This window comes from Archocentrus centrarchus, chromosome 1 (assembly GCF_007364275.1).
Source record: "Archocentrus centrarchus isolate MPI-CPG fArcCen1 chromosome 1, fArcCen1, whole genome shotgun sequence".
NCBI lineage: Eukaryota > Metazoa > Chordata > Actinopteri > Cichliformes > Cichlidae > Archocentrus > Archocentrus centrarchus.
Genome location: NC_044346.1, coordinates 30657864 through 30674932, shown reverse-complemented (window position 1 = coordinate 30674932; position 17069 = coordinate 30657864). Strand labels below are relative to the sequence as shown.

General features: G+C 40.4%; 1 protein-coding gene across 1 annotated transcript; it reads right to left on the bottom strand.

Moving 5' to 3' along the window:
- Positions 1–1976: 1976 nt before the first annotated feature.
- epn3b (epsin 3b) lies at positions 1977–16791 on the bottom strand. Its single transcript, XM_030738696.1, has 13 exons — positions 16567–16791; positions 11119–11352; positions 10801–10959; positions 10477–10560; positions 10103–10280; positions 9929–10012; positions 9465–9583; positions 7929–8015; positions 5546–5669; positions 5281–5451; positions 5034–5129; positions 3818–4111; positions 1977–3715 (listed from the first exon to the last, which is right to left on the bottom strand). Exons 2-13 carry the CDS (start codon positions 11185–11187, stop codon positions 3423–3425), a joined length of 1758 nt encoding a protein of 585 aa, XP_030594556.1. The 5' UTR covers positions 11188–11352; positions 16567–16791; the 3' UTR covers positions 1977–3422.
- Positions 16792–17069: the final 278 nt, after the last annotated feature.

The window sequence follows — 17069 nt, the reverse complement described above, 5'->3', positions numbered from 1 at the left end:
ACACACACACACACACACACACACACACACACACACACACACACACACACACACACACACACACAATCCTCCTTAACTGGGTCATTGCTTGGGCAGGATGTAGTTTAGAAACTGTTTTAAATGAATACCCACTGTGTTTATGAGCATAAGTTGAGATAATTTCTCCTACAGGATAATTGTTCCCATGTTCCTGTAACATCTCTGTCAGACTAAATTTAATCTATCACTTTGAATGTTCCTGTAATTGTACGACTGCAGGCCAGGAACAACAGCTTTAGGGGGCATTAGATTAGGACCGAGATCAGGAATTATTCTTGAGTACATGTTAAGTGGAATCAGAGAATATTTAGACTTATTGCACAGATTCACTGGGACACACACACACACACACACACACACACACACACACACACACACACACACACACACACACACACACACACACACACACACACACACACACAAACACACACACACACACACACACACCTGCTACAGGGGCTGTTTGCTCTCATGTGCCAGTATGTGTAATCAGTGTTTTATTCCTAGCTGCTAATGGCAGTCTTATTAAATCCATTGTTTCAAAACACAAGTCCTTCCATTACAAACCACTCATTTATCCTCACTAGATTGTTGCACTGGAGGCTTTGAAGAAAAGCAAATATTAATTTCTGACTGATAGAGATGGCTAGTTGCAGTGAGCCATGCATGATTATATAACACAATTATAATACTTAGACTTTTCAATCTTAGAGGTTCAAACAGAGGTTATGTTGATCCAGGTCCTCATAACGCAGGCCCACAAGGTCTCTAACAAACCTACTGGGTGCTATTGCATTAGAACACAGTCTTCACTCACTATCACAACTGTTCCCACAATAACTCACTGCTGCCTGTTTACCCCACCCCCCTTCACCAAATCAACACCACATGGCAATGTTGCATATCAAGTGTGCACACCAGTTGATTTACTGTATCATAAGGTTGGGACTGCAGCTGTTTAGATCTTTGATCAGACTGCACTTGATTTTGTTTGGACAGAAAATGCCAGACATTAAAGAGAAAGGGAAGTGTGTGTGAGTGTGTCTGGGTGTACAGGCATGATTGGGGTTTTCTCGATTCATTTAGTTTCGCTTTTGGAAATGCAGATTTTGACTTTTTGAGAGTTTGTAAGAAAGCCTTTGTTGTAGTTTTAATTGATCTTGTGCAGGAGTCCATGCAGTTTGGAGTACAGTATGTTGAAAAATAACATAATAAATTAATGATGAATTGAAAATGTTTACCAGCAGCAGAACATTAACATGGAAATATAACTTTGCCTCTCATTTTATAACACCACTAACATTTTCCTCTGAGCAAAGTTAGTCAAGAGCTATCTGGGAAACTAAAAGCCTTATTTCCAGGGTTTGGGGACAGCAATATTATGTATTGATTTAGAAAATGTAAAAAAAAAAAAGTACAGTGTGAGAAATCTGATTTCTTTAGAATTTCTTCTTGATGCGTGTGTATAACAAATGGGACATATGAAAGGATTTTTACAAACCTGTTCAGAAAGACAGAAGATAAATAGAGGTACTCAGTTTCCTAAATAAAGTTATGTTCAACAATTAAGATGTTTGGCTAGATTAAAAACCTGTTTGCACATGGCTAGAGATCAGCTGTTATCCTGCGACAATCAACACAGTGATTACTGTGAAATAGCTGAACTACTTCTTGGAACTTACAGTGTGCTGACTACCAGACAAGTAACCTTATCTATCTTGCACCCCAGGAGTGATGTTGCCCTGGTGGAATAGGTGCAAAACCAGCAGGGAATCAAAACAGTTTTACACAACACTACCATCTAGTGGTTATAGTGATAAAGGGAGGAACACAACTGTGGCCATACAAAAAAAAAAAAAAAAAGGACAATATTTTAGAAGTTGTAATGCAAACACCATCCATTTATTGTTATAATACTTAATAATACAGCGATATCATTCTATTAAATACATATGTACTAAGCCTGTGTGCATCTATTGGCAGGCATTTCACATTCATGTCCAGGTTCAGTGCAGTGATGACAAAACATCTCTGATTCATCTCAGATTCTCTCCTTCCTGTAATCCATAATCATTTCACCTTATATCTATCCATCTTTCCTTTTCCTTTCATCTTGTATGTTTTCTCATCAACCCATGTTTTTATCAGAAATAAAATAACCTATCCTCCTGTTTGTTTGTTTTTTAGTTAAATGCTTTTCAATTCAGTAAGGTTCAATCTCATCTCAGAGCAGTCTCCCTGAGGTCCTCCTAAATCAGGGCTGGGCAATTAATTTTCCCGAAGGGCCACATGAGAAACTGGAACTGTTATGGAGCACTGCACCCATAAGCTTATAAAGTGATAAAATTATTACTGAGCAGAACTGTATTCAGCTTATTAGTACTGCCCTCCACAACAGTCCCAGTTTCTCACATGGTTCCTGGGGAAAATTCATTTCCCACCCCGCATATAAATGGTGCCAACATGCACCAGCAGGGAATGCATGGTGGGTAAGCTGTAGAGACAGGCATGGGGGTGTGTGGGGGTGTTCAAAAAGTTATCAGTGATCAGTTTAGGTACAGGTTGAGACAGCAAAGTCTAACTTTGGCTAGATTAGTCCAGTTTTGAATCCATCTGGATCATGTTGAGGCTTCTTCTCTTGGAGGATAAAATAACTGAGCAAACTTAGGATCAGACGTTATTGAGACTGCAAAGTAGCAAGGCAATGCAAAATATATAATAATATAATGTATATGTTCAGAGGGAATGGATTAGTTGATCTCTATGCTTTCTTAAATCTTACAGTAACACTTTTGGACTCTCTCAACTGGCAGAAAACTCAAATGCTGATTGACTTGTTTGAAGAGCTCTTCTCAGGTGCTTAGGAGAACAGTATAGTTGGGAATCCTGGGGGTGGGAGGCATTCATGCTTTTGTCGGTGAAGCAGCAGTGGTAAGGATCCTGGTGAATCTTCGTAGACAATCAGAGTGTGTGGCTTCATCCCAATCTTTTAAAGGAATAGTTCAGGAGTGAAAAGGTACTTGGACTTGTTTCTTTTGATGGGGGAAAAGGCATTGGAGAGACTGTTGAGATACACCCTGTTAGTTTGGTGCAGTGTAAATGTTTGTGTCTATGCACCCTAAAGTGCGCCTGAGTGCATGTATAGGTGTGTGTGCGTGAGCGAGCTTTTCTTCAAGAGTTCAGGTTAAATAGCAGCTGATGTGTCCTTACACAGACACAAATACATCCTGTCCAAGTTTATTTCGAGTGTGCACAATGACATCAGACCAGGATCCAGTTCAGGCTCATTTAAACTAGTCTCATTATAGTTAGCATAGATTACCCAAAAAGAGTCCATTCTGTCTCCCTCTGCAGACTAGAGCTCGAAAGATGCAGGAGTCTCAGAGGAAGGGGTTGTGGCTGTGTGTTTGTGACTGAGTGTGGGGTGCTGGTCGTGGAGAGAGGGGCAGCAGGGGCTGTGGGAGGTTAGAGGGAAGGTCCAGGAGTCCAGCAGGAGGTTGTGTGAGAGACGAGGGGAGGATGGGAGGTTGATGGAGCAGAGGAAGGGGCAGCGACGGACTGTAGGACAGCATATGTGGGGGGAGCGGTGAGGTGGAGGCTGGTCGCATTTGGTTGAGGGTGAGGCGAGGCTGGTCGCAGTGAAAAGGGTTAGTGGGAGATGGTGCACTCAGACCTGTGAAGACAGAATTTTGTAGTTGAAAAACTTAAAACTAATAAGTTTTATAACAATACTAATATTTCTGCATGTATATAAGTTGAACAGTTTGTGTTTTACCTGAGAGGAAAGGGTTATTGTGCGTCTTGGTAGGGGGGTTAGGGGGTATCAGAGTGTCTAAATTCACCAGCGAGGCCCCCGTAGGTCCCAGAAAAGCCTCCGGAGTCCGACACACACGTGTAGCTGGGGCACTGAGCGGGGGTGCTAGCCGTGACAGGTCAAACATCTCTGGGCTTGCTGACTCTCGTCCGTTTACCAGCGGTTTTACTGGTGGATCTGTTCCAAAAGGATCCTGCTTGGAGTCTAGGCCAGAAAACAGGTCAGACTCTGGTTTTGTCCCAAACAACTCTGCATCTACACAAGATAGAAAAAAGAATTTGAAATTTTGATTTTGAGGAAAGATGATGTAACATGATGTTATATGCTGCAAGTTCGTAATGTTTGTGCTAGACCACTACTGTAAGGTATTTGTTTTTTATCCAGCTACTTAATGCTGTTACAATCTCAAATATCTGTCCCTACAGAAAGCTGGTTGGACAGTTATATATAAATTTGTAAAGGCCGTGATACATATAGTCCCTAGCAGTCAAATTTATATTTTTGCACACTTTCTTCTAGATTTTAGGGTAATATCGAGTAAGCAAATAAAATTATAGGTTAAAAAAAAAAACTATTTTTAATTTTGCACTGGCATAAAAAGCATTTATTACATTATAATGAGTTTCATTACGTGTCTGTCTTGTATAGCATTGCCATGGGGATGCAGAGGTGAGCACTGCAGCCTCACAGCAAAAAATGTCTGGTCTGAATTTTCCTGGGGCCTCTGTCTGTGTCTAATGGTTATTTCTGGGGGGTTTCAGTTGGCTGCAGGTGCTTATGTGAGATAGATAAAGCTTTGAGTAGTCAGTAAGACAAGAAAAGTTCCCTGTGCATGAACAATAACAAAATATCTACATTAATGGGTACCCAATTTTGCACCACTTTTTAAATATAAATTTTTGTACGATACATTTTGCTACAAAATTGTCACCACAAACTTGTAGCGTACAAACCACAGGAATAGAAATAAGTACAAGTCCATTACTTCAGAGGGTACTGCTCCAGTGACAAGCCACGGTACCACTAAAGGTACAATAAGGTACCACAAGCATAACAAAGGCCATATTACATGATGTTATTGTTACTGTAACCATCCCTGGTACACATATATGTTGCTTCTGTAAGGACAAAATGTTACAGTAAAGCCCACAGTTCTGTCTATTTTGTGCAATAGTACCTGTGGGACTTGCAGGCTGAGGTGAGGACACTGCAGGAATCTCCTGTTTAGGCTTTTCCTCTTCATGTGCTGCGAATGGATCTGTCCCATCAGTGTCTGTATGGGAAAATGAGAATTGATGAAAACAGCAGAAGTGCAGTGTGGTAGTTACGTTTTTGGACGTGCATTGAAACGATCAGTGTGTGTGTGTGTGTGTGTGTGTGTGTGTGTGTGTGTGTATCCTGATGAAAACTGGTGATGAAAGCACCTCCATCTGTTGGGCTGTCCCATGCATGATTGACAGCACCGGAGGACCCAGGCCCTGCTTCCCAGGGGTCTGTGCGTGAGTTGGTAGAAGGAGCCCAAGGATTGGCTGTGTTGTTGGAAGAGGGAGGTGCTGTCCAGGGGCTACCAATCACAGGAGTGCTTGAGTGGACTGCTGTTAGGAGAGATAAGATTCACTTTGAAGCTGCTGTTTTGAATGCTTGCATCACAGTGGCCTGTATGTGATGTGTCTGCAACGATCCACCTACCTACAGAGTCCCACGGGTCAGAAGAGATGCTATTGGTGGGCTGTGCAGAGTTCCAAGGGTCACTAGGTGTGGGAGGGGGCTCAGATGAGGATCCAAATATGTCCACCAGATCCAACATGGCAGACTACAAATGAAGGAAAAAGTTTTTCAAAGACTGTCTTTTGTGCTTCTAGGTTTGTGCAACTAAATTTTGAGGAGAGCCTGAGACCTCGCAGAGTTGGTGTGACTGTAAAATCCATTGACAATTACATTAACACTAATGATTTCACTTTGTAGTTAAATGAATTAGCTGAGGCAAAATGTGTTATGGAAATATCTGAGATTCAAGCTGAGCAAGAAACCACTGTACACTGAAAGCACTGATGGTGCTCCAGTTAAGAGTTATTGATTTGTTACAATTTTCAGCTGTCCTGAAATATAATGTTTCTTTTCGGGGCAGGAAAATCTATTCAGTGTTCCAAAAAAGCCAAACACAGCTCTATGTTATTTATTTTTATTAACCCATAAAGAGAAAATATCATTTTTTTATAGAACAATGGCAACTTTCTAAAGTCAAACTGATTCTTCCCTTACCAATACAGAGCTTAGTTCACGTCAATGTTTTGTTTCACTGCTGCTATAAAAACCACATCTACCATGCTGTGAGTGTTTTTGGTGTCCTTCTGAGTTATACAATTCATTTCTGTATTATTCTAGAGTGAAATTTATTAATTATTAATCAGAAAGTCACTGCAACTGCATCTTGTGCCTGGTGTTTGTGCTGTATGTATGTTGCAATGAGAATACATTACATAATGCAGTAATAACTGCTTGAGGTAATTCAGAAACAGTGTCATCATTTCATAAATTTGTCAGGTTGCACTGTTTAGAGTCTACTCTGCAGCACTGCAGTTGCAGAAGAGAATCCTATTGGGGAGTAAACAGGAAGATATCTACCTGCAGAGAAATTTTTATTTCTTCTCATACAAATGTCATTCTATGCCATGCTGTGCTGAATTTGCATTGTAATGATATGTGAAGTGAAAACAATAACAAGCAAATTTTGTTCTGATGTACTGAAAATTCAAATAACATTTTAATTACTTAGAAATATCACATTTCAGCAGCATGATTAAAAAAGCACACAAATCCCTGCTGCCATTTCAAATGAACATGCCATAAATATACCACTTTAACTGTGATGATCTGAGTTGTATGCTGCTTAGATACATAAACCTGCGCAGTTCGAATATGTTCATATCAGATTTTTGCATGTGGAATTTCAAAGTTGGTAGACAGAAACATCAGTTTATTTATTTAAATTCCTGCTCCATCAAAGAAAGGTTTTGCTTTTTGTAAATTCAAATTTCATACTAGAGGGCTGCTTTCACATTAATCTGCTGCAAGGAGAAAGTTTCTCTGAGAATATCTCCCATAATAGTTTGAAATAAGAGCAGGATTTGTGTCATTACAGCTAATATTGAAGCTGCAATGACATTTTTTGACTTGAGTGTAGTATAGGCAGGTCTCTGGTGCAATCACACTGAAATCAGACTTAAGAGACAGTTTGTGTCTAGCATTTATTTACAGAGTACAGTTTTAAGAGTTTTTTTTTTTTTAAAGAAACAAAGCAGATGAACCAAACTGTAACTTGCAAATAAAATATACTTATATTTTGTATATATATATATATATATATATATATATATATATATATATATATATATATATATATATATATATATATATATATATATATATATATATATATTTTTTTTTTTTTTTTATGTCAAACAACAAGTCTTAAGAGGATTTTTAAGAAATGCTGAAACGTGATGATACAGGGCTGTGAGTATGTGAGGCATTTTGTGAAAGTACCATTTAGAAGTTAACCTTTCCCTTTTTTTCTATTTTCCATTATAGGCTTATCTGGCTCTCAGCGATGGCAAAACAATGATTTTGTTACACGACCAATTACAGTGCACAGGGATCTTTACATAAGACTTCTAGTGACTCTGATTGGCTTGTTGACAGGCCAATGAGTAAAGGAGCTGATGTGCTGAAGTTAAGAAGTGTGCTTTCAGGGAAATGTCATGCTGAGCTCAAGGTTATACACGACAGAGTCATTATCATTCGACAGGCACCTCTTAGCTTTCTATTGTTTCCCTCTCAGACCTCCCTCATTATGGTGAACTATGCTGTTTCTGTCTCATTGTCCATCCCTATCTCATAGTCCGCAGCCTATACACAACTTCTTTCTCCAAATGCCTGCAGCAACCACCTACAAATGCATCCGCCCACCTTTTCATACAAATACACACTCATGTTCCATGCATGTACCCACACACACACACACACACACACACACACCATCCATCACATACACACACATTTTTGAACTCACCTCACACGTCCCTGACTGGCTCTCTCTCCGGCTCTCATCCAGGGCCTTCTGTAACAGTGATTCGTCTCCTTGGCGACAGCGCTGCTCCTGCAGGGGCGGTATTGTGACATCATCAAAATTACCATCATGGCAATGAGTGCAGACCAGCACGCACGAACAGAGACACACACACACATACACACATACACTGGCATTAGTAAAACACTTCTCTACTGTTGGCCAAGTAGACTGAAAGCAGCACTGGTGGCTTCTTAGCGCTGTTGAAATATTTAGCTGACAAAGAGCAGAAGCCGGTTTAGAGCAAAGCAGAGAGAAAATCTTCCAAATTACATATAAAAGTTGAAATAGCACTCGTACGAGAAAAGACAGGCATTAATGTTGTTAGTCTCTTAAGAGAGTTAACAAAATCTGCACAACAGAGATCCTGAAAAGGAGACAGGTGGGAAGGAGAAAAGAAAGGAAAAGGTTAGGAAGACATTAGTCATTAGTCAAAAGGATATAATAAGGAGTGAAACTGCCAAAAACAAAAATAAAGAAATACACGAATGATTCAAAAGATAATTCAATAAGCCAATAAATGCACCAAAACAGTGTTTACAAATTAATGTAGTGTTAATACATTTCTAAAATACAGCATATTATGATATTTCTGTTTTGATTTGCTTCTGTATTCGCATCATCACAACGTCACAATAATGTGCAAATTTATTTGCTATTTCCTATTTGAGTTATTAATTTATTCCTTTATGTATTATGTATTAATTTAATTCCCTGCATCTTGTCTACTGAATTACTTTCCACTTATTTATTCCTGTGTTTTGCATTTCTTCGTGTATTTATTCTTTATTCTTCAAATGAGGGAGCTGTCTTGTAAAGCGTGCCATGAAGTCAAGGTTGTGCCTACTGGTTCACTAGCACCAGGTGCACAGCACAAATGGCAGCCTCCAGTCAAAGAGATTGGAGGTGCTTTGCTAATGTAGCTGAAAATAATTTTCGTAGTCTTTATCTTTAATGGGAAAGAAAATAAGTATAAATTAGTACAAAGTTAATTAACACAGAAGCAAACCATAAAAGAAATATCAAGTTTTTGTGACATTTTATAAAGTTATACCTGTATTTACTTATTTGGCAGCTTTGGTTCTCCATGTAAGAAAGCATTGCAGTAAAGCCATATGAGTCATATTATCAAATGCACAAAAAGACACACACAGGTTATAATTTTTTACACTGAGCTCTGAGGTGTGTGTACCTGCACATGCTCCGTTAGGTTAAAGCTTTAAGCAATCTGTAGTTGTGTGTCTCCATCTATCTCTATGGTAACAGGGGAAGGAAGGGCTAGCTGAAGGTGGGCGAATGTTCAAAATGTTTCCAACATTTTAATTTTCATTACTGGAATCATCAAGAGGCAACAAAACATGTGTGAACTGAATACACGGGATTTTTTGTGTGTGTGTGTATATGCGGACAGAAGCTACATTTGAGGAAATTCTAATTATCACACCATGTGTGCATGTGGGTTGTTGTGTGTTGTTTTACCTTCTGACTCTCCTCCCTGCTCATGGCTAAGGCCAGCTGGAGCTGCAACTCCTCCTCCCCGCTGGTCTGAGGTCGAGCCTGCTCCAGGTCTGAGGCGGCTCGAGGAGACGAGGACGAGGCTGCAGAGGGAAAAAGTGAGGATTTTAGGGAGAATGGAATGAGACTGTTTAAGGAGAAACAATTGATGTGGGAATGCATGAGCAGCTCCAGAAAGACAAGAAGCACCAAAAGTATGGAGCTGATCTGAATATTTTCAGGCCTACACAGCAGCATTGATAATCTATGCGGTTGTCCAAAGTGCTGGGCTACAGCGCAAAAAGCATTTCATTAGGAATGCGGCACTGATCCAGAATTCAAATGTGTATTTTTAACTCTTGATCTATTTATTCACAACTTGTTATCATACAATAGAGGACGGTCAGTGCTCCAGATAAGTTCAGACTTTGAATACCCACAATACTCACAGTTAAAGGAAGACGGAGAGCCTCTTGAGCGGCTGAATTCCTCTCCGTATAACACAGCCATGCTGGGCTGACTTGTGCGTCTGCCTGGGTGGTAGGATGGTGGTATACCTCCATAAACACCTCCACCTCCACCCCCACCTCCACCTCCACCCCCACCTCCACCTCCACCCCCACCCCCACCCCCTCCGCTGCCGCCACCAGCCATTCGCTCCTTGGTCTTAAGGGCTTGACTTCTCTCCTGGCGGAGCCGCTCCTCGTCCCGGAGGAGGCACACCAGTTGGCGTGCTTTTTCCCTTACGTTGGCCCCCTGGTCTCTGCCATCACGATCCACATACTGAAAGTCGCGCAGGGTCTGAACCACACACAAAGGACATCACAGTTTTTTTTTTTAAGTATAAAATTGAGCTGTAAAAATAATGCAAAATTCAAAATATGGTTGAGAAGATGCAGTGCGGTGGTCAAGATGATATGATCAATAAACAATGATAAAACAGCTCAGGTGCTTAGGGTTTCACAATGCTGAAGTTCTTTTAGTTGCACTCTAATACCTGGATAGTGAATGCGTTCTCACGGCATTGTTGGGCCACCCTCTCTGATCCTGTCTTCAGCAGGTAATCCAACAGAGTCAAGGCCTGGAGTCAAATCATGATTACCACACTGATTCTTAAAACTGGTAGTCAACATATTTCTGCTGTGCACATTACAACTGACATTTTCATTCAGATTTTAAAGAACAAAATAAGACATGCATGATTGTTATTCAGTGGAGCTAGTGAGTGGTGGTGGGTGGCCAGCAGTTAGAGAGAAGCTACAGTTCACCTCCAGTTAGATCAAACATAAAATCTAACACTCGTGTCTTTTCCTATGGTCACCTTGTAGACATGTCTCCAGTTCTTGCCGCTGTCATTGAGGCGCTTCCACACCATGCCCATGACCTCAGCAAACGCCACCACGTTAAAGGTCAAGTCAGCAATTTCTGACATGAGAGACGAGGATGGCCCCCATGGATCGTTTGAGGTAGCCTCGCGAACCTGCACGTTGGCAGCAGAGGAATGATGTGCATTTATGTTTCATGTATGAGCTTTCCAGTGCCACTGCATACATGTATAATAGCCAGCAGTAAAAGAAGCAGAGTTTTTGTTTGTATCTATGACTAATAAATAATGAACACAGTTCAGTTAATACAATACCTTGATCTCCGCTTCTGAATAGTTGTGCACAATATTCTTCACCTGCCTGCGCAGGGCTGAGGTTGTCATGGTGACAGATGATGGGAAATGTGGAGGGAGAGAAGGCAAAAAGCAAACACTCAACAGGTTAAGAAAGGGGGAGAAAGGGAAAACGTAGATGGGAGGGGGAGAAGAGTGGGGAGGTAGCTATGTCAGTGAAGGCTCCTCTTTTCTGTTGGGAGTTGTAAGATGCCCCTGCAAGAAAGAGATAAAGATGATACATGAACATATAAAAGTATGAACATTATGGAGTAAGAAGTACCTTCATGTATTTCTCATTCTGCACTAGTTGATGCAATTAACCAGAACCTCCACATGATGCTTGTGGGATCACTAAAGTCAGCCCAGCATAGCATTAGTTCAGGCAGGTCATAAAGCCCAGCCCAGTGACAGCTCTCATTAGCTGGGCTTCTCCACAGCCAATAAGCAAATCTTATATAGGGCATGATATTTCAGCTGCTGTGCATATGCGAGCTGCTTTGCAGCCAGCCAAACTCATCCCTTCATACTGTCTCTGACTGACTTATTATCCTGTTTGTTGTCACTCATGCCTGCTCTATTCTGTGTAGTGGTCTTGCTGCTTCTCGCCACAGCTTCAGCAGAGTGGACCTTTGATGTTGATAAATGGTGACTTTGAGTGGTTTCCAGACTGGAAAAATGTTCCATACAGTGGCTGGATACTTTTAAAGTTACTGTAACAGCTGCTGCTGTTGTGTTTGCTTGTTATTTCTGCTGTGCTTCAATAAAGTGATTGATTACAGTTTTACTCATATGCCACCTTATATCAATATTGTACACAACACAGATGATGATTATGCTTGTTATTATTACCAAGCCTGTATTTTAATGACAGATCTAACAACCAATCACAAACGATGCTATTAGCTCATTTCTCCCTATGACTCGCTAAGGTTTTTTTTTTTCTAACAGTTTCTGCCACCTGTAAATGTCGACTTCACAGTCTGTAAACAGCCGTTAACTGCTGGGAATCAGTTATATCTGCAGGTGTCTACAGGGCTGAATATCTGTTTTTTCATGCAGTGATGTACATAGAAGGACCACAAGGTTTCAAAATAGAGTCATACTACCAAAAATAAATCTTTGGAAAAATCAATCTTTTGACTGGTCCTTAGTAAAATATAATTCACCAATAATGTATCAGGAAAACCATCAACAGACTGACACTGCCTCTCTAAAAGCCACACAGCCATTACCACTAAACACAACGAGCTAACCGGACACTTTGATTTCTGTGTTACCTGCATCAATTAGAGAACAGTGAAATGACAGTATAAACAGTGACTGATGATAGGGACTGACTGAGCGGTTCCCAGTTTGTGCTCCATCACAGAGAAGTAGGTCATGCTAAAACTCTGGCACTCAGGTGTTTGATGAAGCTTCTTAGTAGCTTATTTTATTCAGGCCACCGTGCACAGACACACACTTGTAACCCAATTTTGTTCTTCCAAATTCGTATTTCACCAAGGACATTAGGGAATTGATCATTAAGGGTTCCTGTGATACCTCTCCCGCTGCCAGCGACTATAAGCTTTCACTGACACAGAACATAATTAACCTACTAAACCAAAGCTGAACTAGGGTGACCCCACTAAATTAAAATCTCTTTTCATCCATCTTCAGCTCACTAAACTGTCAGATGATAGAAAATATATTACTTATAATATAAATATTGAATATTTTCAAATAAAATATTTCTCTTTTCATGCCAATTTCTAATGACAAGGTAGAGCTCTCAGGTTCTTAGTGTTTTAATACACTGGCCAGATGTAGCAATCAAATATGTACCCTGTGTCTTCGTACCATAAAGAAATGCTGGTTCAGCTCATTGATCAAAGATCCATGGTTGTAAAGCAGAAAGCACTCCACGATATAGATGAGTCTCCTTTGCAGTGCAGTGTATGCATGTAAGAAAAGCACGAGTTTTGTCTACAGGCTTCATATATTATCTCCTATTTCTGCATTTATGATCATTTTCCCAAGAATATAAGTCTGAAAATAAAATTCAGCCTAGCTTCACCTGGGGTGTTACTTGTTACACTGGAATTGTGTTACAAGGAAAACAGTTTGAACTGTAATACATTTCTGTCAGGGAAAATTATCTGCATACAAATACTTTTTGTTTTACATTACAGGGTTCCCGTAGACAATATTATTAGAAAACACTACATACAACTTTATTGCTATGTAAATGATACCCAGACATATCTATCTATGAAGCCAGATGACACAAATGTATTAGTTCATCTACCTGCATGTCTTAAAGACATAAAAGCCTGGATGTCCTGTAATTTTCTTCTCTGAAATTCAGATAAAATTAAGGTTATCGTCCTCAGCCCTAAAAATCTTGAAAACATGGTTTCTAACCAGATACTTACTCTGGATGGCATTACGTTCAGCAACACTGGGAAACCTTGGAGTCATTTTTGATCAGGATATGTTCTTCAGTGCTACATTAAATAAATCATTTAGGACTGCTTTCTTTCATCTGTACAAAATCTCTAAAATTAGAAACATCCTGTCTCAGTGATGCTGAAAAACTAGTTCATGCATTTATTACTTGTAGGTTGGACTATTGTAATTCATTAATATAAGGTTGTTGTAAAAGTTCCATAAAAAGCTTCCAGTTAATCCACAACGCTGCAGCTAGAGTACTGACAGGGACTAGAAAGAGAGAGAAGATTTCTCCCATATTGGCTTCTCTTCATTGGCTCCCTGTTAAATCCAGAATTGAATTGAAATCCTTCTCCTCACACACTTGAATAATCAGACCCCATCATATTTTAAAGACCTCACAGCATCATAACATCCCAACAGAGCAGTTCAGTCTAATAGTACAGGCTTACTTGTGGTTCCGAGAATTTCTAAAATAAGGATTGCATTCAGAACCTTCAGCTTTCAGGCTTTTCTCCTGCGGAGTCGGCTCCCAGTTTGGATTTTTGAGACACTCCTGCTTTCAAGGTTCAAGTTAAAGCTTATAGTTAGGCCTGGATTGTCCAGTCTCCCGATGCTCACTACACACACACACACATATATATATATATATATATATATATATATATATATATATATATATATATATATATATATATATATATATATATATATATAGACAGACAGACAGATGTGTGTGCCTCCAAGTTTATTATGCCTTCATGAGTCGGTAATTTCAAATAAATTCTTCTGTCTATGACTGCAATCCTTGCAACCCTGTTAATTGTGCCACTATCTGTTATGACCTGGTCACTCTATATATAAAAAGATTTTGTATCGGACTGAGGCTTCTCTTTGTCACATAAAAGTTAAATAAAAAAAAGTCAGTGAAGACATAATGGTAATAACTGATTCAGAAAAAAAGCTTTTGTCAGAGTTTAATACATACCAGACAAAGCAAATTTTCTTTGAATGCTATGATGGAACTCATTTTATAACAGACTGCTGGGCAATGTAGTAACAGGATGTTATATAAATAACACACTATATAAATATATACAGAGTCAGGCATGTTATTATTTGATTGTGTAATAATAATAGTGATTGATAGTGCACAAGAATAACGTGGTAAACACATTCGCTTGGCAAGTGAAAGGTCGCTGGTTCAATTCCAGCCAGAAACACAAATCCCCTTTGGGGTTGTGTCAGGAAGGAGATCCAGTGTAAAACTCTGCCAAATCAAAACATGTTGAGCTACCTGCTGTGGTGACCCCTTGTGACAATGGAGCAGCTGAAAGTAGCTTTTATATATTCTGACATGGTTAGTTATTTATTAATTTATGCCATCCTCATATGGATGTACTGCTACGAGACAAACGGGCTCCACACACCTGCAATCAACTTGCAGTAATTGTGATTTAAGCCTGACCAGCACTGGATTTTAGGGACTTTTTAGTACCATATTCTAATTTCCATATATTTTCCTATATCCTTTACATATAAATATAAATTATGTTAATGTATAATAGAATGAGCATCAGACAATGCAGTACCAGTCAAAGTTTGGACACACTCACCCATTCATATGAATGGGTGAGTGTGTCCAAACTGGATGTGTACCTGTGAGGGCCATTCACTAATCCATCCATAAATTTGCTTTGTTTGATTTTAAATTTGCTGTTCGTTGCTGCAGCACAATAGTTCACAAAGACTAAAACAAGTCACAGGATGCCTTGTCCTGCTGAAAAGCCAACATCAGCAGAAGCACAGAGGACCTGAGATGCACACATCAGGGACACAGAGCAAAACTGTGAGAGGACGATGACTCTGAGAAGGTCTGTGTCTGTGCATGTGCAAGAGAGGGAGTGCGAGAGAACAAAGGGCATAAAGAAGAAAGTAATGCTCAGCAACTTTACCAGTATCATCTTTCTGCGCAATCATCTTCAGCTCAGATCCACAAACACAAAGATGCCCCAACAAGCACAGGTTATTGCAATCTGGTGCTATCCTACTACATGAGATGTTTTAGACTACTGTTCTGGAAATCCACTTATCTGAGAATATCACAACAGATATTTCACATTGTGGAAGTAATATTATATGCGTGCATCCTCAGAGTGCATAAGTGGAAGGAATCCCGGGCAAAGGGCTCAGCTGGGTGAGAAGAATCTGTGTAGCTCAATAAGCTTTATATAAGGTAAAGACCCTCCAATAATTACAGAGAAAACCCAACAATCAAAACAATCAAGTTAAGCTGTGATGTCCAGCTCCTCAAGGAAAGCGCTGCATATATCAATGATTTTATAATATGCTAAATTAAAATGCACAATTATCATATTGAGAAAGAAAATCAAGTAAGGATGATTAAGTTTGACCACCTGACACGTCAAATTGCTCAAACACAAACGTCACTCCGTCGGCCACGTCTATGGATGCGCATGCGTGCTGCTGAAGCAGGTGAAAGCGTATGTGTTTTCTGGCTGAATATTAGATCCCAAGGTTTGGGAGTACGAAAACTCCTTACAGTAAGGCTAAGGTTGGAGGTCAGATTAAGCATCATGGTGAGGATTAGGGATAAAGGGAGCTTCAGATTAATGTAAGCGGAACAGGCTCATTTCCCCCAGAATCCTCTCGAGCACTGGAATCAACATATTTTTTCAGGGAGCAAAGGAGAGGGGGAAGGCGCCGATGGTGGGTCTGCATGACGCACCCCCCCCCCCCCCTCCTCTTCACACACACACACTCTCAAACACACCCCCTCTTGCGGTGGATTCCCTGTGCGTGCTGCCATGTGAAGCAGATTCCTGTGAAAAGCCAGCTACTACTGGAGTTGTCTTACATCAGCAACACAACTGCTATAGCATTAATTTTTGGACTCACTTAAGAGAAAAGTAATTTTCCAAGAACCTCAGGAAACTAGATGCCTCCCCATCATCATCTCTACAGCATGCAGCTTACCATGCCCACTGCTCATCTCTCGCCTTGCCCACTGAGCATCCTCGCCTCTCTGCTTTTCTCCTCTCCAAGTCCTCGGCGTCGATAATTTTCCTCCCAAATGAAACCTCCTAAGCAGGGCAACCACAATTATCCTCCAGCTGTCCACACAGAGTAGTGCGCGTTTGGGGGACTCTTTGAACGGTGATGAATAAAATCCCGGCCTGCCCTGGGTGATGCGAGCCGCTCGGCCTGACAGTCAATGGTAAAATCCGCATAGGACAAGGATAAGCCACAGCACGGCTCTCTCACAGCCTCTCTCACTTCAGGCAGCCCCGTCCACACACGCATACAGCACCGGTAGGCCAGGGACGCATAGCATACACAGCAATCACATGAGGGAGCGTAAAAAAGAGGCGGGGACGGGGGCGCCTCGTTTGCATACTCAGTGGTACGGTTACCTACTATCAACCAGTGAGTGGAGTTAGAAAGACAAGAGAACAAAAAAATACTCCAAATCCACAGAA